This window comes from Podarcis erhardii, assembly GCF_964252035.2.
Source record: "Podarcis erhardii genome assembly, chromosome: 5".
In the NCBI taxonomy this organism is placed as follows: Eukaryota; Metazoa; Chordata; class Lepidosauria; order Squamata; family Lacertidae; genus Podarcis; species Podarcis erhardii.
The window spans coordinates 67,190,664-67,216,650 of NC_138509.1; the positions used below are offsets into that span (position 1 = coordinate 67,190,664).

General features: G+C 45.1%; 1 protein-coding gene across 1 annotated transcript; it reads right to left on the reverse strand.

Annotated features, from left to right (window-relative positions):
• Positions 1–1,303: 1,303 nt before the first annotated feature.
• Positions 1,304–23,111, reverse strand: ITM2C (integral membrane protein 2C). Its single transcript, XM_081861654.1, has 6 exons — positions 22,871–23,111; positions 11,625–11,774; positions 9,966–10,151; positions 9,424–9,534; positions 5,497–5,647; positions 1,304–4,388 (listed from the first exon to the last, which is right to left on the reverse strand). The coding sequence occupies exons 1-6, from the start codon at positions 22,991–22,993 to the stop codon at positions 4,297–4,299; spliced, it is 813 nt and encodes a 270-aa protein (XP_081717780.1). The 5' UTR covers positions 22,994–23,111; the 3' UTR covers positions 1,304–4,296.
• Positions 23,112–25,987: the final 2,876 nt, after the last annotated feature.

The window sequence follows — 25,987 nt, forward strand, 5'->3', positions numbered from 1 at the left end:
CTAAATTTGTCTGGCAGGTCAAAAGTCCATTTCTTAGCTTGCAGAAATATTTTAGCTGCTGTTTGCAGATTTAACCAGGCCCCTTCTTCCTGCCTTGTGCTTACTAATGCAAAAATAAGAAAAGACACGTGTAAGCAGAAGGGGAGGGGGGGAGTGCTTAGCTAGCAGAAAGGCACGTATGAGGAATGTTTAGCAAGCATTAAAAATGTGTTTAGCAAGCAATATAGATGTGCCATATAAGGGAATAAGTTGAACATTTGCCAGCTGATTGGGCAAATCTGGAAAGGGTATGGGAGGGGGAAGAGTGTTCAGAAAAGTATAAGAACGTCTGCTGAAGTGTTTTGCTTTACAACCAGTCTTTCAGGAGGGATCCTGCTGGTTGTCACTCTGCGCAGATTGCAATAAACTCTTTTCTCCAAAGAAGAAGTTGCTTTCCTGGTACTTTTGTTCCCTCCATGGTCCAGGGGATGGCGAGGCTAATGGATCCCTAGGTAAATAAGGCTTCACTATAATGTTACTCCCGTGTTTTTACCAGTAAAATGAATAGCACAGACAATTCAGGCGCAGTTTTCTGCATTTCATCAATCTTTTTCTTATGTTGCAAAATTGTAATGCTTTGGACAGGAAGATGCATGGTGGGCTTTACGCTCGCAGAACATTTACTTTACTCGGAAATATGATTCAGCAGTTTCCATTCTCTTTTGGTTTACGAGCTTTGGTTTCATAATTACAAGACGGAAAGACTGATGTTAGAGAAGGCCTTCTTGGGGAACTCAAAAGTCTGCTCACTGCTTTGTGACATTTTAGTTAGTCGTAATAAAGGTATTGCCCTACTGTTGCTTTATGAGCAGTAGGAACTGTACATCCAGATCGCCATGAGATTCAGTGCTGTCTAACCAGGGGGTTCTCAGCTGATGGAATTGCATGAAATTAAGCACTTGTGTTGCAATGCATTCATTCATTCATTGCAACTACCACTTTCCCCCCTCTAAGCTCAAAGCTCCAAAACACCCCCTTTCAGACCATCTCCCTCCACGGTTGGAAGGCAATGAAAATAGTGGTGGCATGGGAGCTGGTGCACTCATCCTGTCTCCTCCATGTGCTTAATTAATCCTCTTTGCAAGGCCTGAAGACATGTATAATCAGGGCTCTATTTCAGCTGCAACTCACCAGAACTCAGTTCTCGCACTTCTCAAGTGGCTACCATTGTCACTGTAAGAGAAGTTCTGGCACCTCTTTTTCTAGGAAAGTAGCACTGGGAGAATCCTTCAGGAATACATACACAGAAATAAGAGACAACTGCAACCAGAAGTAAAATATTTTATTATCTCATTCATTTCTCCTAAAAGGTAAGATTTCTTTCAGACAAAATATATAAAGCATTTAATGGTCTTTCTTTTGTCCCACCCGCCCTCCCCCCATCTCGTCACCAGATAACTGATGTTCTGTTCTTTGAATCATCTTTAGCTCCAGCAAAGAACTAAGGCCTTGTCCATGTGTTTCAGGTTTTGCACAAAGTTACCAAGGTTAATGACTGGCTTAAAACATGCACAGCCAAACGCAAAAAGGTTGGATTTCCAACTTGAGTAGCGCAGAAGAAAATGCAAGCCTAATTTTTATTACTTTTCCACGATGCTCACTAAAGAAACTGCTATGATGCTCCTTTCCCTTCAGGATCTGTACCATTCAGATGAAATTGCAATGAAAATCAAAAGGAATTTGAACATTACTCCTAAACAAGTAGAGTGCATACCTCAAAAGGAGCTGAAAATTCTGTTTGCATGGGCAGGTAAAATTTATAATAAAATCCAAGGATGGTTATAAGTAATATGCCTCTATGTTGTGACTGCTTTAATTGGAATCACACTGAGTCCACCTCCACATGGCAAAATGTGTGCATTGTTTTGAGTTTTTCTCTATTTTGCAGCAGCCAGACATTAGGCATTTTGTGATTATTAACACTGGCTAAACCACTCAATTTGCCGTACAGAGAAGGTGTCATCATGCCCTATATTTGGGTGGGCAGGTTTCCGACAGCACAGTAGCAGATCACTCCAGGCCACTACTTCATCGCAGGGAGCAAATGCCATAGGGACACTTGAAGCACATATTGTACTGCAATTTGTGCATGCATAGCTGCCCTAAACCTTGTTCAGAAGCACCAAGAGTTCAATTCGAGATGCAGGCACATTCCTGAAATATAGATGTGTTGACAACTCAGACCTCCTGTAACCTGGGAGCTGTTCAATGAGACCCACAGTTCTCTCCCACTACATGCTATGGGAGACAACCTTGCCACAGATCTTCTGACAAATATCAGATCTTCTCTTCCTGTGTCTACCTGCTCCATCTCCCTGCTCCACACAAGCATCCTATGCCCTACACAACACCTGGACCAACATTCTCCCAGGGACTGATCCATTAATGCCCTCAATGGTCAAGACACATGATGAAGATGCTTCAGATTGTGCAATTTGCATTTCCAGTATATTAAATGCAACCACAGCTTTTAGTTCTGTTATCTTCTGGGAGAATTTTACTGTGTAGGAAGTGTTTAGCAAAGTTCTGCTAAACGAATGTTGTTCTCTTTTCTGTGCATCCCTCTGCCTTCTCATATTCCCTGAACTCTACTTGTCTAGGGGTGTTCTCAACCACATTTTTCCATCTGCCACAAAAAAAGAAAATTGTGTAACTGCAGTCCAACTGCATTTGATTTTTCTTGTTTAACCAGTCTTTTACAAGAGCAGATGTCTAGTGACCTGGATCATAATCTACTGTTCAATTTCTGATGTTTAGAAACCTAATGGGTAATATATAGTGTGCAAGGAAATGGGGAGCCAATCTTTCATCCAGTGTGCAATGCTACTAATCCCTTTCTTTTTATTATTATTGTGGAGGGTGGGCAACATGAATCACAGATCTACTACCTATTTGCATGGAGGTCCTCATCATTATTTCAACCAATCCATTCCTACAAAGCAAGAGCTCAATCTAACTGTTGCATCTACAAAACCTCCATTATAAACATCTGGCAAAAATGAATTGCTAAGTGATATTCTGAAACATGTATTTATGATCCCAAAGATAAGTCAATCAAGATAAACATTTGGTCCAAGTTCAGTTGTCATCTATCCAATGGTAAAAAGACTAGTGGGCCCTGTTTCACTTGGAGATGGTGAGACAATCTGGACACTGGGAGAGCCAGCTCTTCACCAGCAACATCTCCCAGAATGGTTTATTCTTGCTGGTCTGCAAACTCAGGATTTTAAGAGTTTGCTTTTCTTTCTCCTGAAGATTCAGGAGAACACAACCAATCTTGCATGCAGATCAGTGGTACACGCATCCCTTGCATTGTGGGATTGTGCCTCTTACAGAGAAATGAGGAAAAAATGGCAGGCAAGCTTGCACAGAAAGGCAACGAATGCTGCTATGTAAAGCCTAGAACAGAGCTTTCCAAACTGTGTTGACATGTCAGTGTGCTGACTGCAGGCAAATGTTCCCTGCGCTGCTCCTCAAGGCTGAAGAGGAGTTAGTTTCGCCTCTGGTTTGCTAGTAAAACTGAACTGCTGTGTTGTGAAATGATGCATGTCTAAAAAGTGTGTCACCAACGTGAAAAGTTTGGAAAGCTCTGACCTAGAATAACAAGTCCATGAATTTCGACGTTGAGCTGCAAGGATACTGATACAGCTTCCTTGCCCTTTTAGGGAATTAATTTCACTGCAGATTTTCTGTTAATTGATTCATACAAATGGTTCTTTGTGCTGAGAAGGGTCCCTTACAAGGAAGTGGCACTCTAGTGAAAAAGGCCAACTTTTCTTTTTTATTATTACATTTATAATCCACCTTCCAAGGAGCTCCTAACCAACAAACCAACCCCATTCATCCTCACAACAGTATTGTGAAGTTGGTAACGCTGAGAGTGAGTGGTTGGTTCACCGTCACTCAGATAACTTTGTGGTTGGGTACAGATTTGAAGTGGGGCCTCCCAATTCTCAAGCTTCTCATGCTTTTTTCAGAAGAGATTGTTGTGCTAGCTTTCTCAAGAGAAACCCAATACTCAACATTTTGGGGTCGCTGTGTAAATTTAAGCCCAGTGATGTGTGAATGTTAAATGTAAATGCAGAACAAAGACACCCAAGGCCCAGTGTTTGGCCACATGTGACCCGAGAAGTTAGTAATGCGCAAGCAATGGGAGCAAGAAGTAAATTAAGACACATTCTCTCAAGGACAGAGCAAGAACGCCTGCACGGATGAGTAGAGGAAAAGCCCAAGAGGGTTACATTGGGAGTGCAGCTCTCACAACTTCTGGCAAATGGCTGTGTCAACCACAAAAGTGTTTTCAAAATGGCGGATGTGATGACATGTCTCAGCAGCACGTCGGTGGATATCTGGAAGAGAGCAGAAAGAAATGTCAGATTAAGACATGGTATGGCGAGGAAAGCAGATGAGTGTTGAAATAGAACCAGTTCAAGAATCAAGGATGTTGAAACAACAGCACAAAAATAATCCAATAACCATTTTTTTTAATTTGGCCTCCATCAAGGCATTTATTCTATTAAAGAAATAAACTTCTTTTTAAAGCATATAGCTTCAGTAATAAAGACTATCATAATGATATCCTTTACAAAAGCATACAGTTACTCTTACTGTAAATCAGCTCGATGAATTAACAGCCTTCCAAGGGGTTTTATGCATATTGTGTTGAGTTTAATGTTTTTACTGATTTTATTGTTCTAATTTATCATTAGTGTATATATTACTGTTTCAGACATTTGTTGTAAACCAACCAGTGGCCATGGTTGATGGGCAGTTAATAAATGTCTAAATAAAATACCGTATTTTTCGCCCCATAGGGCACACCGGCCCATAGGACGCACCTAGTTTTTTTGGGGGGGAAATAAAGGGGAAAAAAATATTTTTCCCCCCCCAGGCGCGGGGCTGGGGCGGGGGAAGCTAAAGCTTCCCCCGACCCCAGCACCCAGAACAGGTTGATTTGCGCAAGCCATGGGAGCCCTCCCACGGCTTGCGGAGAGCTACCCGGAGCCCCGGCGTGACTGCTCAGCGCGCCTGGGCTTTGGGATAAGAGGCAGCTCTACGCAATCCGTGGGAGGGCTCCCGTGGCTTGCACAGAGCTACCCGAAGCCCCGGCGCGACTGCTCAGCACGCCTGGGCTTCGGGGTGCAGGCAGCTCTCTGCAATTTGTGGGAGCCTCCTGCGGGCTCCCAAGGCTTACGGATAGCTTCCTGAAGCCTGGAGAGCGAGAGGGGTCAGTGTGCACCGACCCCTCTCGCTCTCCAGGCTTCAGCGAAAGCCTGCATTCACCCCATAGGATGCACACACATTTCCCCTTCATTTTTGGAGGGGGAAAAGTGCGTCCTATAGGGCGAAAAATACGGTAGTTATCCTCTGTGGAACTGCAAAGATAAATGCTGTTCTGTCTTCAAAGCCCAGCTGAGCAGTGTAACTCCAGTGGCAACAGCAACAGCAAAAACTTACGTCTTCTTGCAGTCCTGCGCTTCAGCCTGTATATCTCTTTGTCCCTGCACAGGGCATAAATGTAGAAGCCAAGCTGGTCCACGTCAGTGACATGTTCCGTCACTATCATCTCCTCCTGGATCATGTAGGTTTGTGGCAGGTATGCCCCCTTCTGAAACCAAAGAATTAAATACACAAAATCTTAACTATTACTGAGATTATTTGATGGGGATTAAATTTCAGGGGGAAACTATGCCTGACAGCCATGATCTTTGCTCCTCAGAAATGATTTTATCAGGGCTTCAATATTTTGATCCAAGCAACATTCATTCATCTTCATCAGCAAAGGATTTAATTGGCATTTTGAAAACCAGCCGGGAGCGGCAGCACACTTCTGACAGGAATATCATTATTTTGTAAGCTTTCTGAAGACAATTAATACAAACAGGTATCAGGTGGAATCTTCTCATGGCTTAATTGGTTTTTATAAATCAAAAGGCCAAAAATGAACACACAGACCCTCTAGGGGGCCTCCACCTTTGTCCCCTGTTCTCAACCAGAGCCAGGGCCTTTTCAACACTGGCTCCGGCCTGGTGGAACACTCTGTCTCATGAGACCAGGGCCCTGAAGGATCTGATTTCTTTCCACAGGACCAGTAAGACAAAGTTGTTCCACCTGGCCTTTGGCTTGGAATCAATTTGATTCCCTCCCCCTCTTTCTTTTTTCATTTCTCCTCCTGTGATGAGGCTGCATTTTAATGTTTTAATGTTGTATTTCAATCTTGTTTTTTAAGTTGTATTTCAATCAACTTGTTTTTATTATCGGTTGTTACCCGCCCAGTCTTGGCTGGGGAGGGCGGGGTATAAATAAAATTTATTATTATTTGTTATTATAATAAACTTACATGGTGCCCTCAGTCTACATTTAATTTGGAGGGCCACTATGGCAGGGACCATTTTTTCCCCTTATGTTACTCAATGCAGTGCAACATACAATGATAATGAAATACTAATATGATTAAGAGTGGGTGGTATCTGACTAATAGACTCCATCAGCACAAGGGTTTCCACTTGAACAGCAGAACTTTCCCTCTTCTCGCCCCGCACCCCATGCCCTCTAAATCTGTTCTGGGGATCCCCCCCCAACACTCTGAAGCAGATGTGAGGTGGGTATGGAGCACACTCAGGGACAGCAGAGGAGGGGGACGTTCTGTTGCACAAGTGGAAATCCTTGTGTTGGCACAATGCCCGATCGCTAATAATTGTTTTTTAAAAAACCATAGAGTTGAGGGGAAATGGCAATGATCTCATCGGGTTTCTTGGATAAATCTTTGTTCAAGAGCCTTGCTTGATTAAACCAAAGGACCATCTAGTCCTGTACCCTCTTCTCACAGCGACCAACCATACGCCTGCAGGAAACTAGCAAGCTTGTCCTGCCTAGGCTAGTTTATGCAATTATACACTTTTCCAATAGGAAGGTAAGAAGATCTAATCAAAACACTGACGAATTTTGCTTACTCTCTTTAGAGCTTTCCCACTCCATCAAGCTAGTTGGCCCTGGAGTGCATGGAGGAAAAGCACAAAGAGAGAAAGAGAGAGAGAGAGAGAGAGAGAGAGAGAGAGAGAGAGAGAGAGAGCAGTGAAGACGTTCTGAGAGGTGGTGGTTGTTTTTCTGAAGCAAATCACCTAGCAGAATGGGAAAACTGCAGTCCCATTTAGAGCCAGACCACCTTCCCAGTGTCGCTTTGTTTCTCAATGGTCTAAATGTAGCCACAGGAGGCTAGAATTATAGTTAAGAAGCACTAAATAGGGAATCAGAAATGATATTGCAAAGTCACAGGTGCACAATATGGCTCTGAATGTGTCGGTGAAAGAAAACAGAACTAGTTTAATGAGCAGGGGTTAATCTTCTTCACCCCACAGGCTTCCAACAAGCAATATTAGGACAGAATAATAAAATATAGTTGGTTTTGAGCTGCTAAATGCAAGACTCTGTCCTCCTTCATCTTTGGGTATACAAGTATCCTCATACTCAATCTGATCTGAATGACCAAATAGGTCAGATTTTGCCAATTCAATCCTTGCTCCTTAGAAACAAAGCAAAGAGACCATGATTTCTTTCTGGATTAGGTTGCCTTGTGCTGAGAAATGAGGGCAGTGCTTTGCAGTAGTTTTGCTTCAACTTGCCAAATTATTTTAGAAAATAGTTTGTGACTGGAAGAGAGTTCACTTCATTTCTGGGTGCTTGTGCTTCAGGGCCCCACAAGAGTCTTGCTCTATTGCCTACGTGCTTTGAAACGTTTACACGAAACCACGGAGTGAGGTCATCTGGAAGCTTTTCAGCTAAGTCAGTTTGTGGTTGACTCCCAACTTCTCATTTTCATCGACTCAGGGGAGGAGGAAGAGGTGTTAAATCAATACCTGGGCATATTAATAGAGCACATGATGCTCAGTACATTGAAATTCAACCCAAACAAGATAGCGAAGCGAGTTGTGTTCAGCCTGTTCTGGAGAGGGTTGAACCATCAGGTTTGCAGTCTGGGGGTGCTTCTTGAACCATATTTGGCACAGGAGGTGTGGCCCTTTAGCACCTTTGCTGGGTGCTGACTGTGACCCTACCTGGACAGGAATAGCCCAGCTTCAGTTATCCATGCCCTGGGCGACCTCCCATTGTGTACCATGCACAGGACTAATGATGGTCTGTAAACTTCAGAGTTCAAAACTGAGCTGCAACACTGCTGAACTGAGATTAGGAAACAGGACAGTGTGTTGCCAGATTCTGGGCACAAATAGAAGCAACGGTTTTTGACCCTTAAAACTTTAAATGGCTTGAGACTGCAATGGCCCTTGATTATATAATGCCCTATCAAGAGAGGCTCACCTGGCAACTACCTAGATAACATTTTGGTGCCAGGTAGAGACCTTTTCGTTTTGTTAAGCCTTTTGCTTCTACTTTAAGTTTCTGGTATTTGGGCTGTTTTTAGTCCTGCTTTATGTTTTAGTAACCAACCCTCACTCCCAGCCCAAATTTTAAATCTGTTAGCCACCCTAACATTACACAATTATAGGGCAGCATTAAAAAAACCTGAAATTAATTTTGAAAAGCAGACACCTGCCCCAACACAAGACCATCTACTAAGCGAACAAACTTCCCACCAGCATACTGACCTACACATTCCAGAACTGCAGAGGAGGCAAGCAGAGAGATCCCACAGTGATACCATCAGAATGGCATCAGCTGAATAGGCAGTTCCCCTGGCAAGCATCCCAAGCCACAGATGCCCTCCCACCCCACTTCCTGACCCAGTGATTGATTATCTCCTGGGAGATTAAGAAAACTCAATGGGAGCAGGGCATCTTAACACATTGCTATGCTGTTGTGCTGCCACATCAAGCTAAATCAATAGCCTGTTGTAAAATATTGCTGTCTCAGTCAATTAAGGAGAGTTCTCCAATGCCAGCAGAGCTGTTCTGTAAAAGTCAAGCTATCTGTATATCTGCATCATGGAAGGAGACTGACAAAGAAGATAGCATGTGTGCAAGGCTGACTATGCATTTCCTGGCATTACCTATTTGTTAAATCCAATTGGACGACCGACTATATCTATTTATTTTTATTTAAATATTGATAACCAACAGTTCTATAAAGTATATCAAGGCAGTTTACAACATACAGGCAACCCCCTCATTCAATTTGTGATGTCCCCACACAGTGCACACTATTCAGGGGGTTCTCCCATCCTTCTCCCCCTCGACTAAGGGGCTGTTCCAGGAAAGAAAGTGAGGGGTAAAGTCCCAACTGCACAAGCAAAAGCCCTGGTGTTCGTAAGGTGAATCCTGCCCTGTGTTTCAGACCGTGCACAATTATTTTTATCTATTCTATTTCATGTGTCCGCTCCATTTTATCTTCAAAGCACCCCTGTGAGAATAAGGAACATTTCCCCCCTACCTTTACGTTAACCAACAGCTCCCAGAAACTCTGAGGTGGCATGACAGTGGTGGTGTTCAGCTCAATGACATAGCATTTATCCAAGCTGATGTCAAGGTAGGCAGTCAGACCCTGAAAGGAAAAACAGGCAGAATGAGCTCAAACAAGGGAGGCTATGTTGGTCTTGGTGAGAGAGCAGCAGAGGTTTACTCCAACAACCCAGGATCCCTCAGCCTAAGCAGCCTTAGTACTTCTCATGCAACATCAAAGATTAACCATTAGTGCATCCTCTTCTTGAAAGATCCTTCTAGTACAAGCTCTGCTTACAGGAAGATACCTGTGACGTAATGTTAGGAAAAGGAACTGGTACACCTAACTGAGCAGGAACCTCTTTTGAAAGCTGTACTAAAAACATGGTCAGGAAAACTGCATCTCACATGGGCTTCCTGTCCTGTCACTCCTGCAAGTCTCTGAAGCTGCTACAAGCATATTCAGGAGACGCCAAGGTGCAGCCCTTCCTGAGAAGCTGTCATAATATCTGTAGCATGTTGCTTGTTTCTTACCCTCTGAAAGTCATGGATAATATCTGCAGGGTCGCTTTCACCAAAGTGGGGCATTGGGATGCTGATCTGCTCATAATTCTCGCCGAGGTAAATCCTCACGTTCTCATGCAGTTCCAGCTGCTCCCTCAGTTCGTCTACGTAGAAAAGCTGGCAGAGCATCTCCTGCTCCTGATCTTCCAGGCCATACTGTGGAAATAAAAAGGGTGGTCGTAAATGCAGGGGCTCTTTGACCTTTGTTGCAAGAGTCAGAGAAAAGCTTTCACACAGGAACAGCAGACAGTGCCTTATGCAGTGTTGGCCCACCAAATTCTGCATTAGCTGTGTAGGCTCCACTATGAGCTCTCCATTGTTTCAGACGTGTGTTTCCCACCCACCTCTGGAGAGACCAGGGGCTGAAGCTTGGGCTTTCTGCATCCCACACACTGAGCTAAGGCCCTTAAGATGAGGCAAATACAGCAAACAACCTCAACATGGCTGCCTTCTGATGCTGCTTTTCTTTTAAAACAAGCGACAGTTGGAGCTTTGTTGCACACATTTGCATATGATGTGCAGCTGGCTCCCAAGTGTGACTCTAAGTAAGTGCTGCCTCTCTGCCCAAAGCTTCTATGTAACTCAAAATCAAGCACATGATGAGTCTTCAACAACAACAACAACGGCCACCTTTCCCATTTTCCTGCCTCCTGTTCTCTGGGACCAGCTGTATATATCACAAGTCTCAGCTTCCCACCTGCGTTACTTAAATATCACCTCACAGAACACATTTTACACAAACCTCCACCACAGCGTACATACAGAGCAAACTCTCCAGTGAGTAAAAAGAGAGCCAGGAATGTACTCAAGAAAGAGAAGTGCCAATGACAAAGGACTTGGAAATGAAAACTGCAGATTAATATTAAAGATGGAAATTTATTTTGCCAAAAAAGAAAAAAGAAAAAGTGTGCTTAATGAGCAAGTGCTGTGGTCCACCTCTCTCTACACCAGTGTGGTGTAGTGGTTAAGAGCGGTAGTCTTGTAATCTGGGGAACTGGGTTCGCGTCTCCGCTCCTCCACATGCAGCTGCTGGGTGACCTTGGGCTGGTCACGAGGTCTCTCAGCCCCACTCACCTCACAAAGTGTTTGTTGTGGGGGAGGAAGGGAAAAGAGAATGTTAGCCGCTTTGAGACTCCTTAAAGGGAGTGAAAGGTGGGATATCAAATCCAAACTCTTCTTCTTCTTCTTCTTCTTCTTCTTCTTCTTCTTCTTCTTCTCTCAGACTCCACCCTGGAGTTCTCAAAAAAATTATCTGTCGGTACCATGGAAAAGGGATGGGAACATTAAGGTCAGAAGACTAAGTTGTTTAATTAATTCTTAGGTATCTAACAGTTTTATTGTTTTGCTGATCTGAATTTGCCTTTGACTTGTTTTATATTTTGATCTATGCTGCATTTTGTTATATACAGCAGAGATCTTTCATTCTGGCTTTTTGTTTTTGTCTGCTGTTTGGGGATCTGGGCTTCCCTAGGAAGCAAAAGTGAGGTATGAATGATAAATGAACCTGGGGCGGGGGAGAGATGAAGGAATCAAATGACTAATGGGGAAAAGGCAATAGGTTAAGTCAACATGAACTTTGAGAATCCTGGGGGGACGAGGTAGAGACCCTTCACACTGCCCCATACATACCTGATTTGGGAACGTATAGGAGAAGTATCTGTAGACATACATTGATGTCAAAATCAGGCCGAGGAGCAACAACAGCATCATCATCGTCCAGTAGAAGATGCGACTAAGAGGCTTCCTGGTCTCCACTGGAAAAGGCAAGGGCTGCTCCTCCTGTTTAAAAGGAGGAGACAAGGTAACAGAAACATTGGTATGGGCAATGCAAGACATGCTTAAACACTGGTCAGGATTTCTCAGTGCTGCATGGAATATTTTCAGAAGATAAGAGGAGTTAAGAGGGCAATACAGAGTAAAACATTTCAGAAAGTTTGCTTCCCATGATGAACAGCAGACCTTTTTCAGTTTTGATTATTATTGTTTCCAAATTGTGCCAAGCAAACAAAGCAAAGCCTGAAAACAGGTAGTCTGCCAACAGGTATGCTACTGCTGGTGTGTGATTTGTATTCTGTACTATATTTTGTGATGACTAGTCAAGAGCAGTTAAGACAGTGCGCTCTGAACCAGGAAGGCCTCGACTCAAATTCTGCCCCTGCCATAAGCTCACTAGGTAGATTTAAGCAAGTCATTCTCCTTCAGCCTCAGCATCCCCGTCAACAAAATGAACACCGTACTTACTATGGAATCCCTATACAGATATGATGTTTCTACAGACCCACCAAGTGTCCCTATTTTCCAGGGATGTCCCTGATTTAGAGAAGCCATCCCGGTTTCTGATTTGATCCCGGAATGTCCCGCTTTTCCTTAGGATGTCCCTATTTTCACTGGAGAAATGTTGGAAGGTATGGAGTTATCCACACACACACACACACACACACACACACACACACCCCCCGAGCCATCTGAAGGTAATCCTGTATAGGGAAATTTTTTAATGTTTAATGTTTTATTAGGTTTTTATATATGTTGGAAGCTGCCCAGAGTGCTGGGGCAACCCAATAAGATGTGTGGGGTATAAATAGTAAAATTATCATTATGGAATGGGTTGCCCCTTTTTTCAATGGCTAAATGTTGGAAGGTATGTTTCTGCAGACCAAGTGGCTCATATTTTATTTGGATACTGCCATTAATATTTTTGTCCCTGTTGAGTCTCTTGGACACACTACGGAAAACAATTAATTACACAAACATCATGTTTTGTAATATTCAAAAACCATGTCACAAAAAATCAGAAAAGAATACATAATTTTTTATTTAAAAAAATATCCAGAATTTGTCCTTCTTAATTCATAGTCACTTTGATCTTTGGCACTACTGCATAATCCTGTAACTTGTTTTATTTTCCCCAATATTTAGCATATAATAATTTTGTTGCTTCGTTTATATAATCAGGACTCAAAAGTAACAGGGAACCATTTTTGTTTAGTTTATTTAGTTACAAAGAAGAAGGTGCAAAGAGCCTTGGGTGCTTTGCCCTCCCATCTCTTCCCCGCCTTGTTCACATGCAAAGGCTGTAGGTTGCAAACTCACATACAGTTCTGAATAAACCACAATTTCCTGTTATGTCCATAACTTGAGGAAACTGTGGTTTCTTCCATCTGTACTTAACAAAACGACACTAGACTGGTTCCAGGTCCTGTTTTGCTAACTAACCTTTTCTAATTTAAGCTTTGCACACTGCCTTGGACACATCTGAGGGGCAAAGATAAATAAATTTCTAACGGGCAACTGGAATCCGGCGTGTGGCATTACATCAGTGTTCCAGCGCTCATGAGATCAGCCTGCACAATGATAATGCTAATTCAACACAGTAACATCAGGCACACAGTCTAGGAAAACAATGAAGGGGCACTGCTGAGAGCAAGCCTGTGGCTGCAAATCCTTAAAACAAGGTACGGCTCAGGATGCACTGCACGAAAACATTAAATGAGCTCATTTGCAGCAGCCCCTGTATGCAACAGACATATGCAATTCGGCAGAAGCAAGCATTCCACCGGGGCGGCAAGGAAGAAAAATAAAAAACTAATCAACAAGGCAGGTTGTGTAGCTTGGCTGAGCTCCATGAACACCACAGGTACTCCACAGTTCAGTGGGGAGTGGGTGGGGTGGGCATAGTCGGAGCTGGGAGGGCCTTGAAGTAAGGGGGTGAGAACAGTCTCCCTGGCTGACTTGCAGGAAGCATGCTCTGGCATTTTAAGTCCGTCCCAGTTGGCAGGCAGGATATATAGGAGTGTACGATCCAATAAAGGAAGGAGTGGATCAGCTTGGTGCACAGGCAGAAAACCAAGCAGAGCAACGAGCGGCAGGCACAGAATGGCAAAAAACAAACAAGCTATGAAAAGGCAGGCTTTCCCAAACTTGTTATAAAATAAAAGGATCGTGAAAAACATCTGGTTCATTTTAGGGCAGGTTAATAAATTAACACACACCAGGATCGACTGATTTATTCTGAGACATTTTCTTTTTCTTCTTTCCTTGGAAACGATGCTAGATTGGTTCAGGAAGAAAACACGGATGGAAATATATTCATTATTAATAGGAAATCAGTCTAGAGCCATGTTTCTCCAGCTGTGGGTCAGGGACTACTAGGGAGCCTCAACCCACTTTCAGGCAGGAAGGCCTCCGCACTATAACCCACCTAGCCCTGGCTATGTGATACTTTGGGTTGGGCAGGTGCTACCAGAAGCATCTCCAAAAGCGAGAGTAATAAACTGGGGATAGAAAGAAGGGGATAAAACATGGAAGCTGTTACAGGAGGAAGAAGTGAATGTAATGGCCCAGGTAGGAAGGATGAAAGAAACTGTCAGATTGGGGGTAGGCAAAGAGTACAAATGTGAAAGGAGATGGAGAGAAGCCACAGGAGGCTAATAAAATTACTTGCAAGGAGGTTCCGGGTCGGCGCATTTTGCCTAGAACAAAAATAATTTCAGGAGTCACAATACCCCCAGAACCAATGTCTGCGCTCGCTAAGCTTGAGTAAAGCTGACCTGTGGAACTCCCTGCTGCAGGGAACTCACAGTGGCAAACAATCCCTTTTTAAAAGAGGGGTTAGATAGCAATAGAAAATGTTGCCAACAATTGCCATTTGTTTTATCATGTCTGCCTCCACCGCCGTTTTGAAACTGGCTATAACCTTGACATGGCTATTTTGTGATAGCTGGAGCCTCGGTATTTGTAGCCCTTTCAATTGGGCTCTGAGGGTGGAAAGTTTGAGAGCCTCTGGCCTAGAGCAAGTATCTCCCGCTCTTCCTTTCATGCCTCCTCTTCTTGCAGTACAGCAAACCTGACCCCAAATCATGGGAGCGCAAGAGGAAAATAACTCAAAATAAACCAGAGCCGATTAAGGGGGAAATGCAGCACTCGCAGGTGAAATAAGGATGTTTCTGAAGGCAGGGTACAAAAGACACCTGGACCTCCTAAACAGGGTGGGTTGTATGCCTGTGTATTATATATAATTAACGTGTGTGTGTCAACAGGGACGCGAGTAGCGCTGTGGGTTAAACCACTGTGCTGCTTGGGTTTGCTGATCGAAAGGCCGGCAGTTCAAATCCCCGCAACGGGGTGAGCTCCCGTTGTTCGGTCCCAGCTCCTGCCAACCTAGCAGTTCAAAAGCACACAGTGCAAGTAGATAAATAGGTACCGCTCCGGTGGAAAGGTAAACGGCGTTTCCGTGCTCTGCTCTGGTTTCGCCAGAAGCAGCTTCGTCATGCTGGCCACATGACCCAGCGGGGGGGGGGGGGGGCGTGTCTGTCTGTGGAAGTGGACAAATGCCAGGTCCCTCGGCCTTTAAAGCGAGATGAGAGCCGCAACAACCCCAGAGTCGTTTGCGACCTTTTTATCAGCAGGAAATCAGTTGCCATTGATAAAGTTCAAGGTTAGATGTAATAAGCGACAGCCAAGCTTACAGTTGCTTGCATCCGTGCAGGTTTGATCAATGAGATTTCCGCTGATGTAAACAAGAGGAAGGAAATGAAAGCAAGTTTACCCAAGTTCAGTGCCGTCAGAAAGAAGTCCTTTCATCTCCCCTGCCCACTTAGCTTTCCATAGCTGTTTCATTTTTCAGCTGTTGCCATCCTAGACCATTTCCCCCAAATAAGGTGCAAAGGACACTCAGCCCTTCAACTCTTATCACATTTTGGTCCTCTGTTGTTGTTTTTCAGGGATGGGAACATTCAATTACACAGAGGGAACAGCATCATTATTTATGACTTGCCCTGAAATCTTCCCATTTCTATTCTGCTGGGACCTCGATATTCTTTCCCCATTTATTTATTTATTTATTTATTCATTCATTCATTCATTCATTCATTCATTCATTCATTCCACTATAGTCTGCAGCTCCCAAAGGGCTTATATATTGTACTAAGATTGCAATATGAAAATGACCTCAGCTAAAATGTGCTCACAGAGAATGTGTGCATTTTGTGAGTTTGGCAGATTACTTCTGTTCCGCATTGAGAGCTTTGCAGGCAATGCTGGTTAAGAGCCCCCTGCCTAGAAAAAAACACACGGGTTTGGAGAACAGGCACACAGTTTCCTGAGCGGCATAACAATGAATTCTTGAAGTGGTGGGCATGTCCACCAGCATCTCAGTGCCGCTATATTTCCTTAGCAAACGTTGCTAAGAGTTCTTCCAGACAACCCCATTACTCACCGTTCATCCTGATCTGTTTGAACAACATTTACAGAGGTCACACCATATTGCAGTTCATTCATTCCAATTTGCTTGCATGGAGGTTATACAATAACCTTCCAGCACCTTTTCCTGCTTTTCTTAACAAAAAATTTCCATGTTTCTATCATGGCTTTGTTGCACAAGAGCACCAAATGCACTCATTGCAGCTCAGCAGCAGAACCTCTGCTTTGCAGTATTAGAAATTTCCACGTGCCAGACGCATTTTGCGACTTGTGCAGATCCAACTGCAACCACATGGAGATCTCTGCATGCCAGGTTGGTTCAGACATCTCCATCTGGCTGCCCCATCCCCGGCTTTCTTAAGCAAGTAAGCAGAAGAGCTTATTAATTACCTTTTTCTGCGAGGAGTACATGGTTCACCCCCTTCTCAGTTAATCCCTACAATAACCCTGTGAGGTTTAGAAGCTGTGACTGACTCCAAGGTAACCCATTGAGCTTCATGGCTGAGTGGGGATTTGAATCCTGATCTCCCAAGTCCTAGTCAAACACTCTAACCACTACACTGCTCTGGCTTCCTACAGTACTTTTGCTATGGGGCAGCCATATATATTATGTAGGCAAATAAATAGGGGAAAGCAAAATGTCATTTAGAGAAGGATCTGATATATTTTCCTTGAAGCTTGAATTTGTTTTATTCTGGATTGTTTTAATGTGTTTGTAACTGCTTTGAGATTTTTTGTTCTTTGAAATATAAAGCGGTGTAGAAATGGAATGGGATGTGGGTAGCACTGTGGATTAAACCACAGAGCCTAGGGCTTGCCAATCAGAAGGTCGGCGGTTCGAATCCCCACCATGGGGTGAGCTCCCGTTGTTCGGTCCCTGCTCCTGCCAACCTAGCAGTTCGAAAGCACGTCAAAGTGCAAGTAGATAAATAGGTACTGCTCCAGTGGGAAGGTAAACGGTGTTTCCGTGTGCTGCTCTGGTTCGCCAGAAACGGCTTAGTCATGTTCGCCACATGAACTGGAAGCTGTACGCCGGCTACCTCGGCCAGTAAAGCGAGATGAGCGCCGCAACCCCAGAGTCGGTCACAACTGGACCTAACGGTCAGGGGTCCCTTTACCTTTAGAAATGCAATGAAATAATTTCATTGCCCCTAGACATTCCATTGTGGCGAACGTAACGTTAAGGTGCCATTTGGCAATTAGTTTATATATCTGAGTTTCTATCACTGCTTGCTTTGCCCAGGTTCGAACCTCAGCACCTACAGGTAGGGCCAGAAATGTCCCATTTTTGAAAAGCTGGAGTGTCGCTACTAGTCAGTGTATGCCATTTGTCTTACCCAGTGGGTCGTGTGACCCACTACTGGGCACAGCCTGATTTAATATGTGTTGCAACAGCAACACTAGGGCCGTACTAATGTATTAGTGAAGAAAAATTAAGAAGTGGGTCCCTAAAGGCATGTATGAATTGAGGGCAGGTTCCAGGTCGGAAAAGTTATAGATTACTGGAGTGGACATCCTGAGCTAGGTGGAGGGAGGGAACTATTCTTGCTGCACATGTAAACTGCCTATAACCTCTCACCTTGTCCTCTCTAGCACCCAAGAATTCTTGTTGGTACCTGGCTTTGAACTAGATCCTCATGACCCCAGGAAGTCAAGAGCACAGCCTTAACACTATGGCTCTTGTTTCCTCACATCAACAGAAACCAGGACGCAATTATGCATACAGACTGTTTGAAAAGGTTTGCTTTAGAATGGAAAAGGTACTACATGCAGTCTTCACAACAAGCAGTTTTTCAGCAGAGAGCATATGAAATGTGGTACTTATGCAAAGCCACAGAGAGTCACAGACACTTGGGATCTCAAATGAAGACACTTGAAGAGAACAATCACAATGATGTGTCTGATTGCATCCTTGACACTAGCCATGTGTTTTGAGAAACAATGCTCACCCACCTGCCCTAAGCAGAGGCTACAGGCAGCAAGCCATGCACAAAATACCCAATAAAGCTGCTTTTCTAATTAATGCATAGCTTTGTCACTGCACGAATGAAAGAGATGGCAGGGTGCTGATTCGTGTGGGTGTGCAATCAGAACAAGGGAATTCAATAAAACCCTGGCTGCTTAACCCTTTTTCCTCTATCAGAGAAGTGCAGGATTATCAGCCCATAGTGGAAGACAAATGTACACCGTCATGTGGAAAGGGGAGTGGGTTGAGAGGGAGGCCAACACATGCAAATTCCCAACAGTTGTTTCCCCAGCCCCCTCAGGGTGACTCTAAAACTAGGAGGCAGAAACGGAGTCCCTTCATGTTGTTGGACTCTAACTCCCACCAACCCTTCTCAGCATGCCCAAGAGCTTATGGTCTGACAGCAGCTGGAGCCACCCAGATTTCCTTGTCCTGGAACCACTTTCCATAGCGGGAGGGAAGAAATTGCACAGGTGTTAAAGGCTTGTACCTTAAGTAACATTCAGTGGTGCAAGCCTGCTTGTGCAACATGACTTCTCCATCCTCCTCTGCCTCATCTCCCCCCACCTGGGTTTGCAGAGTTCCCCAACCTTCTGAAGCAGATTTTTGGGAGCAAAAAGGGGTTTCAGGTGGGAGGAGAGGAAGAGGAGCTTGTGCCTGCAGATGTGCATGCAAAAGATTCGAGATCCAATCCCCAGCAGGGCTAGGAATCCAATCTCCAAGTAGGGCTAGGAATGACCCCCACCTAAAATCCCGGAAAGCTGCTGTCAGTCAGTGTGGGCAACATGGAGCTAAATGGACCGATAGTGTGACTCTGTATAATGGAGCTTCCTATTCCCCTGTTCAAAGCAGAAATGGGGGGAAGGTCGGATGAAATATGCTAGTAGATCTCTGAGTGACTTGAAGTAGATTAGCAAGGACTCTGACTTTGAATTCTATGGGAGGAGCCTCAGACAAAAGCTGTAGCCCAGCTTGCTCAATATCAGTCATCTAAACATCCTAGTAGTTGAGATATGACGCACTCAACTTGAAGTAAGAAAGTAAAATGATTGCATAATATTCATGTTGCTGCTCCTTTCAAATGCAAGCTGCATCGCTTGGAGAAGATACAGATTTGTGTTCGCTCAGTTTTATAATATTCATAAAATAAATTCTAGAGTAGTTTAGGTTTTTTATAAGTTTTTTATTGTAATAGTTTTTTAAGAAAAGGAAAAATAAAAACAACTTTTACAAGTCTCTCTTCACCTTGGATTTGGAAAAGGGCTGCAAGATGACTGCAAGGGAACACTAATCCTAGTACAGCGGTACCTCAGCTTACAAATGCTTTGGGTTACAAATGCTTCAGGTTACAGACTCCGCTAACCCGGAAGTAGTACCTCAAGTTAAGAACTTTGCTTCAGGATGAGAACAGAAATCGTGCGGCGGTGGCAGTGGGAGGCCCCATTAGCTAAAGTGGTGCTTCAGGTTAAGAACAGTTTCAGGTTAAGAATGGACCTCCAGAACGAATTAAGTTCTTAACCAGAGGTACCACTGTAGCACAGTCAATGGTGTTAGAAACTGTGTTATCTTTTTCTTCATTTTAACTGGAAAAAAACATGTCAGGAATCCCTGCCAGCATCTTCCTCATGGTACAGTGATGTCACCACTGACCGTTGCCATGGAAAGTCAGTTTAGCACTATAAATTTACAAGTAGGCAAAACTGTGCCAGGAGCCTTCTCCAACGTGAATATGGTGATAATTCTGGTTATTCCACACAAGTGCAAAGAGGAGGGAAACCATGGAAAATACTATTCTGAAGGCACAACAACAAGGTCTGATTTTTAAAAGTTTCTAGCCTTTAGGATTCTAAAGAGGAGTTTCAATGAGTTCACAGTCCTGCATAGCTCCTTGAATTTTCCCATAATAGCAAAGGCAAAAGATGAAGCAAAAGATTTGAAATTGCGGAGTATATTACGAAAATTGTATCAATTTGCAAACTGCGTTGTGATTGCGGAATTCAGCTTTCCTAGGATCAGAATCTGGGTTAACTTGGTGCAGAATTGTTCTTTATCTGGGTAGAGAACTCCAAGCTACAAATCCAATGAGAACAAGTGCAGATCATACAGCAGGTATGGGGACTATAGCTTATTGGTAGAAGTGTGGTGCTCTGCATGCTGCACAAAGATGTTTCCAGGTTCGATCTTGGCATCTCCAGGGCTGGGAACCTCTGGCCCTCCAAACTTGCTGAACTACAATCCGTATCAGCAAACACAGCCAATGGCTGGGATGATGGAAGTTGTAGTTCAGCAACAGTTGGTGGGCCAAATCTTTCCCACACCTGCATTAAAAGGGTCAGGTAGCACATGGTGGGGAAGACAGAGAACAGCCACTACCAGCCCGACTGGGCTATGTAGCCCAATGGTCTGTATAAAGCAGCTTCTTCTGCACACCCAGTTCTGGCAACAGTGGGAGAGACCTTAATTTGTTCACTTCCTGAACCACTCAACAAGAACACATCTACAGGAACAAAACGGTAGGCAGCTGTCATTGCAACACACTCCCCACCCCTGCCAATAATTTAAGATAAATGGCGCATATATAAATGGAGGAATGGAAAAGTGCTTCCCCCGGGCTCCTTTGGGAAGGAGGATGCTATAACAGAACAAATGAACAAAAGGTGTGTGCTCTGTACAAAACTTTAAACTCAAATGTAGAAGAATCCTGGTCATCCAAATCTCCATTTTACAACGCTTCTCGTTTCTCAGTTTTCTGCGCATTCCTCGTGTCAGTGAAAGCCTCTGGAAATGCTCAGCAATCTGGCTGAATGAGAACATTATCTAAGCATGCTGGATGTCCTGCAGGCTATTCATGGGGGCGGAGCGGGACAGCGAGTTAGAAAGAGAAATTGTGTGGAGTAAACAGAGGCGGTGCAATGCAATTTGCGGGAGTCAAGCGGAGATTCCTGGTGTGATGAAAACAGGGGCAGATATTATGCAGCACACACAAACGACAAAGGATGAAGTCAGGCTCCCATTATTTTAGAAGAGATCATGGAGGCAGCTCAGCACCTCCCCACCCACCCACTGGATAGCAACTGATATAGAGAGAAACACTAGCAAGAGCCCCCTGCGGTAAAGGACACAGCCACTATAGCCCAGAAACCTTTCGGCTGCTTCCCTCAGCTTTGTAACTGGATATTTTGAAATCTCGCCAAAGAATGCCTACCATTGATTCTATTCAAGGGGGCAGGAGAGGGGAAGAATCAACAGCAAACCCCAAACTCAGCAGGTCACACCCCAGGGGTGGAGGAGATCTAAACAGAGACCCAAAGCACCACTCACTGTGGAGATGCTGGTTTCTCAACTAGGAGAACCACAGCTGAAACAGCCTTTTTTCTAGGCCACGGATTGGACCCTGGGTTCCAAAAAAACCAACAAGCCCCACATACTTTTTTTTTTAATCTTCAACATGGGAAACAACAAAGGTCTAGCATGTCTGATAGCTTATCTCCATAGCTGTCAACGTTTCCCCTTTTTAAAGGGAAATTCCCTTATTCCGAATAGGATTCCTTGCAAGAAAAGGGAAAAGTTGACAGCTATGCTTATCTCCCTCTTGCCTTGGCCCAGAAGCCCTTCAGCAGGCCCTGGTCAGGAGAGAACAGCGTGGCCTAGTGGTTTGCGTGTCTGATCAGAAACAAGGAGATCCAGATTCAAATCCCCACTTAGCAAGAGAACAATGGATCACCTCAGACCAGTTTCTTGCTCAGCCTCAATCTACTTCGCACGGTTGTTGTTTTGCGAAGACCAAAAACGGAGGAAGGGAATAATTGCACTTCCTCGAGACTCTTGGTGGGATATAAATGTTGAGAAACAAACGCTCTGTGGGGAAAATATCTGCACAAGCTCAGGAGTTCTAAGACGTATTTTACAGTTTCCTAAAGCTGGGTTTTTCAAATGATGGTGCACGAATGGGGGGGGGGGGAGGAGGAAGAACTCGTGGTCAAAGCGCACGCTTTTCCGGTCATTCCTGAAAAATAAATAAATAACTCGGGACTTCAGGGATGGGCAAAAGTTGCCTCCGCCTGCGGGAAGCTACGAGCTGCCTCTACGGCTGGGGCTGCTGGACTATTGCTGCAACTCGGCGCCAGGCCTCTTCCTGCTGTAACTTTCCGACTCCTCTCTCGCGTCCTACGGATGCAGGAGCCCAAGAAGGCGGGCGCCTCCAAGTGCCTCCCCGGCCCCGCAACCGAGGGGCTTGGGCGGGCACCCTCAGGAGCCCCGGACCCTGCGGCGGAAGGGGAAACGCCCCGGGGCAAGGCTCGCCATCATGCGCCCCCCCCCGACCCGCCATCCTGCCCCACTTTTCTACCACCGCACAGCCTCCCTTTACCCCAAGCGCGTCCATTTTCTGCCCTCCCTCGGGGGCGAGAGGGAACCAGGCGACTTTCTTTCTTCCGCTCCGCTCGCCCGTCCGGCCGGTCGGCGCTGGCAAGGGAAAAGCCGGCAAGCAAACCCGCCCCGTCCCGGCCGGGCTCTGCAGCGGACCGCGCTGTGCATTCCAGGGGGCTCCGTCCCAAGCAACTCTCCAGCTGATTTTATTGCTTTTCAAGTCCCCCTAATGGAACCCATCCCTTGACATCGAAACGCTTTCCCTTTATTTAATGTGTTGTTCTTATTATCCTTATCATTATCCTTTGAGCTAAAGGCGCTCCCAGCCGCCGCCACTCACCAAGTCGTGGGGCAAGAGGACCTCGGCTTTGGCTCCATAGTTGGCTCCTGTTGCCGCCGCCGCCGCCGCCTCTTTCTCGGGCTTGAGCCCCGCCGCCGGCTGCTGGAAGCTGATTTTCACCATGGCTGAGCAGGAGCAGCAGCGTCCGAAGCGAAACCCGACGCCTCGTCTGCGCTCGACGCGGCTCTCTGGACCATCCGCCGAGCCCACCCCGCCGCCGGGAGGAAGCGCCGGAAGTGCAGCCTTGGCTCTCCGCCCCCCCCCCCCGCGTCTCTCCCCCCCTCGCGGGAGAAGCCAAGAGATAACGAGGCTCCGCGGACGCGCGTCTTGCGCTGGCGAGCGAGCAGGTGGCCACGAGAGTCCGCGCTCAGGATGCACTCCAAAGAGGCTCAGGGAAAGCGAGAGAGCGAGGGCTCCTAGCTTCGGAGCTCTACGGTCTCTCTCCGCGGTTGAAGGCAGGGATGCTTGTGAATGATGGTTGCTGGTGGGGCACAAGGGGGGTGAGTCCTGCTTGTGGGCATCACTTGTTGGCCACCGTGGAAGAACAGGTCGCTGGACTAGACAGGCCTTTTGGCCTCATCTAGCAACAAGTACTGGTGCTGGAGGAGACTCTTGAGAGTCCCATGGACTGCAAGAAGATCAAACCTATCCATTCTGAAGGAAATCAGCCCTGAGTGCTCACTGGAAGGACAGATGTTGGGAAAGGTTGAGGGCACAAAGAGAAGGGGACAAAGTGCCTGGCGTGCTCTGGTCCATGGGGTCACGAAGAGTCGGACGCGACTAAACGACTAAACAACAGAGGCAGTGGAAGACAGTGGTGCCTAAACGACTAAACAACAAACAACAACAAAGCAGCAAGTACAGTATTTGTTGTTTAGGCACTCCTGTCTTCCACTGCCTCCCACAGTTTGGTCAAACTCATGCTGGTAGCTTCAAGAACACTGTTCAACCATCTCGTCCTCTGTCGTCCCCTTCTCCTTGTGCCCTCCATCTTCCCCAACATCAGGGTCTTTTCCAGGGAGTCTTCTCTTCTCATGAGGTGGCCAAAGTATTGGAGCCTCAGCTTCACGATCTGTCCGTCCAGTGAGCACTCACGGCTGATTTCCTTCAAAATGGATAGATTTGATCTTCTTGCAGTCCATGGGACTCTCAAGAGTCTCCTCCAGCACCATAATTCAAAAAGCATCGATTCTTTGGCGACTGGCCTTCTTTATGGTCCAGCTCTCACTTCCACACATCACTACTGGGAAAACCATAGCTTTAACTATATGGACCTTTGTTGGCAAGGTGATGTCTCTGCTTTTTAAGATGCTGTCTAGGTTTGTCATTGCTTTTCTCCCAAGAAGCAGGCGTCTTTTAATTTCATGACTGCAGTATCAAATCAAGTAAAACAATGGAAATAAGATCAAGTAAAACAATAGACATACTTCACTAAGGACCAATCACGTCGGTTCTGTCCTGTCCCATCCCGTCCCCACAACAAAAGTCCAGGCGTCTTCTTTAGTGATCAATCGTTGCTGAGTAAGATTGTCTTCCATAAAAACGCGCCGGGCTCCGGAGGGTCGCGCAGAGCTGCGCGGAGCTCGGGAGGGCAGGCAGCTCTGCGCAACCCTCCGGAGGCTTCGCGCCAGGCTCTGGAGGGTTGTGCAGAGCTTCCTGAAGCCTGTATTTGCCCCATAGGACGCACACACATTTCCCCTTCATTTTTGGAGGGGAAAAAGTGCGTCCTATAGGGCGAAAAATATGGTAGTTATCCTCTGTGGAACTGCAAAGATAAATGCTGTTCTGTCTTCAAAGCCCAGCTGAGCAGTGTAACTCCAGTGACTCCCTCACATAAAATATAATATCTAAATTACAACAGCTGCATAATCTTTTGCATTTCATGGTGAAACCAGAGTTGTTTTCTTTCTAGCAATAAGGACCAGAGGTAACTGAAGAGTGTCCAGCCCAAAGCAAGAGGTGGCATATAGAATCACAGAATTGCAGAGTTGGAAGGGACCCCAGGGGTCATCTAGTCCAACCCCCTGCAATGCAGGAATATCAGCTAAAGCATCCATGACAGGTGGCCATCCAACCTCTGCTTAAAAACTTCCAAGGAAGGAGAGTCTACAACCTCCCGAGGAAGACTTTTCCACTGTTGAACAGCCCTTATTGCCACAACATTATTTCTGATGTTGAGACGGATATCTTTTGCACTTGGATTTTTCACAATACAAGGTTCAAGGTGCCCTCAAACCTTGTCAGTGTGTGCCGCAGTTAGGTCATTATGACACCATCATACTTAAAAACTCATCTACGCCTATTAATCCAGAAGCAAATAGTAATCTACAGGTAAAGCTCTAGTTAATAAATTTGCAAACGTAAGTATATTTGAGAGTGCAGCACTGAATTCAGGGATTTCTTTTGGCATAGGGGTCCATCTTTGTGCACCTGTAAATGTACCACCTATCCTGAAACCACAGGAAAGGATGGGCCACAAATCTAAATGAACAGACTTAACCCATATGAAGTTGATTTCATCCTGCCATAAGATAACAGCTATTTTAAATACCTCCTGCGAAAAGGCAGCCATCTGCTTTCTGAAAAAGCAGCTGATGAGTAATCCAGCCTTGAGGTTTCTATGGCAGCCAGTTTCATTGCCTAGGTGATGGAGCATTTGTGTCAAGACTGAACCACAAACCTTGAAACTATGAATACAGTATAGGCCAATTGAAATTTCTTAAGAAAAGGCAATGTTTGCTTCTGGACTTGACAGATCTGCTTTTGCCTTTGCACTCAACCCACGTAATCACTCAACCTCAGATGTTTTCAGCTTAATAATAATAATAATAATAATAATAATAATAATTTTATTATTTATACTCTGCCCATCTGGCTAGGTTTTCCCAGACACTCTGTACGGCTTACACAACATATATAATAAGGCTTAAAGCCTTGGATCTCTTTGCATAACTAAGGGCGTCAGTAATGTCAGCACCAGTGTCCTAAAAGAAGTGGGATAATGGGGGAAATATGGTTCCAGCACATCCGAATCCTAATTTGAACATTCTGGCAGCCGTATTAAAATCTGCCACACCAAAGGGGAATTTGCCAAATTTCTGTATGCTCAGTCCAGAG

What these genes read in the sequence shown, in the direction of transcription:
- ITM2C (XM_081861654.1), bottom strand. Translation starts at nt 22,993, where the DNA reads ATGGTGAAAATCAGCTTCCAGCAGCCGGCGGCGGGGCTCAAGCCCGAG. An exon ending in TTATCCATGACTTTCAGAGG is followed by an intron (nt 9,535 to 9,965) that starts GTAAGAAACAAG and finishes TTTTCCTTTCAG; the next exon opens with GGTCTGACTGCCTACCTTGA. An exon ending in AGCTGTTGGTTAACGTAAAG is followed by an intron (nt 5,648 to 9,423) that starts GTAGGGGGGAAA and finishes CTTTGGTTTCAG; the next exon opens with AAGGGGGCATACCTGCCACA.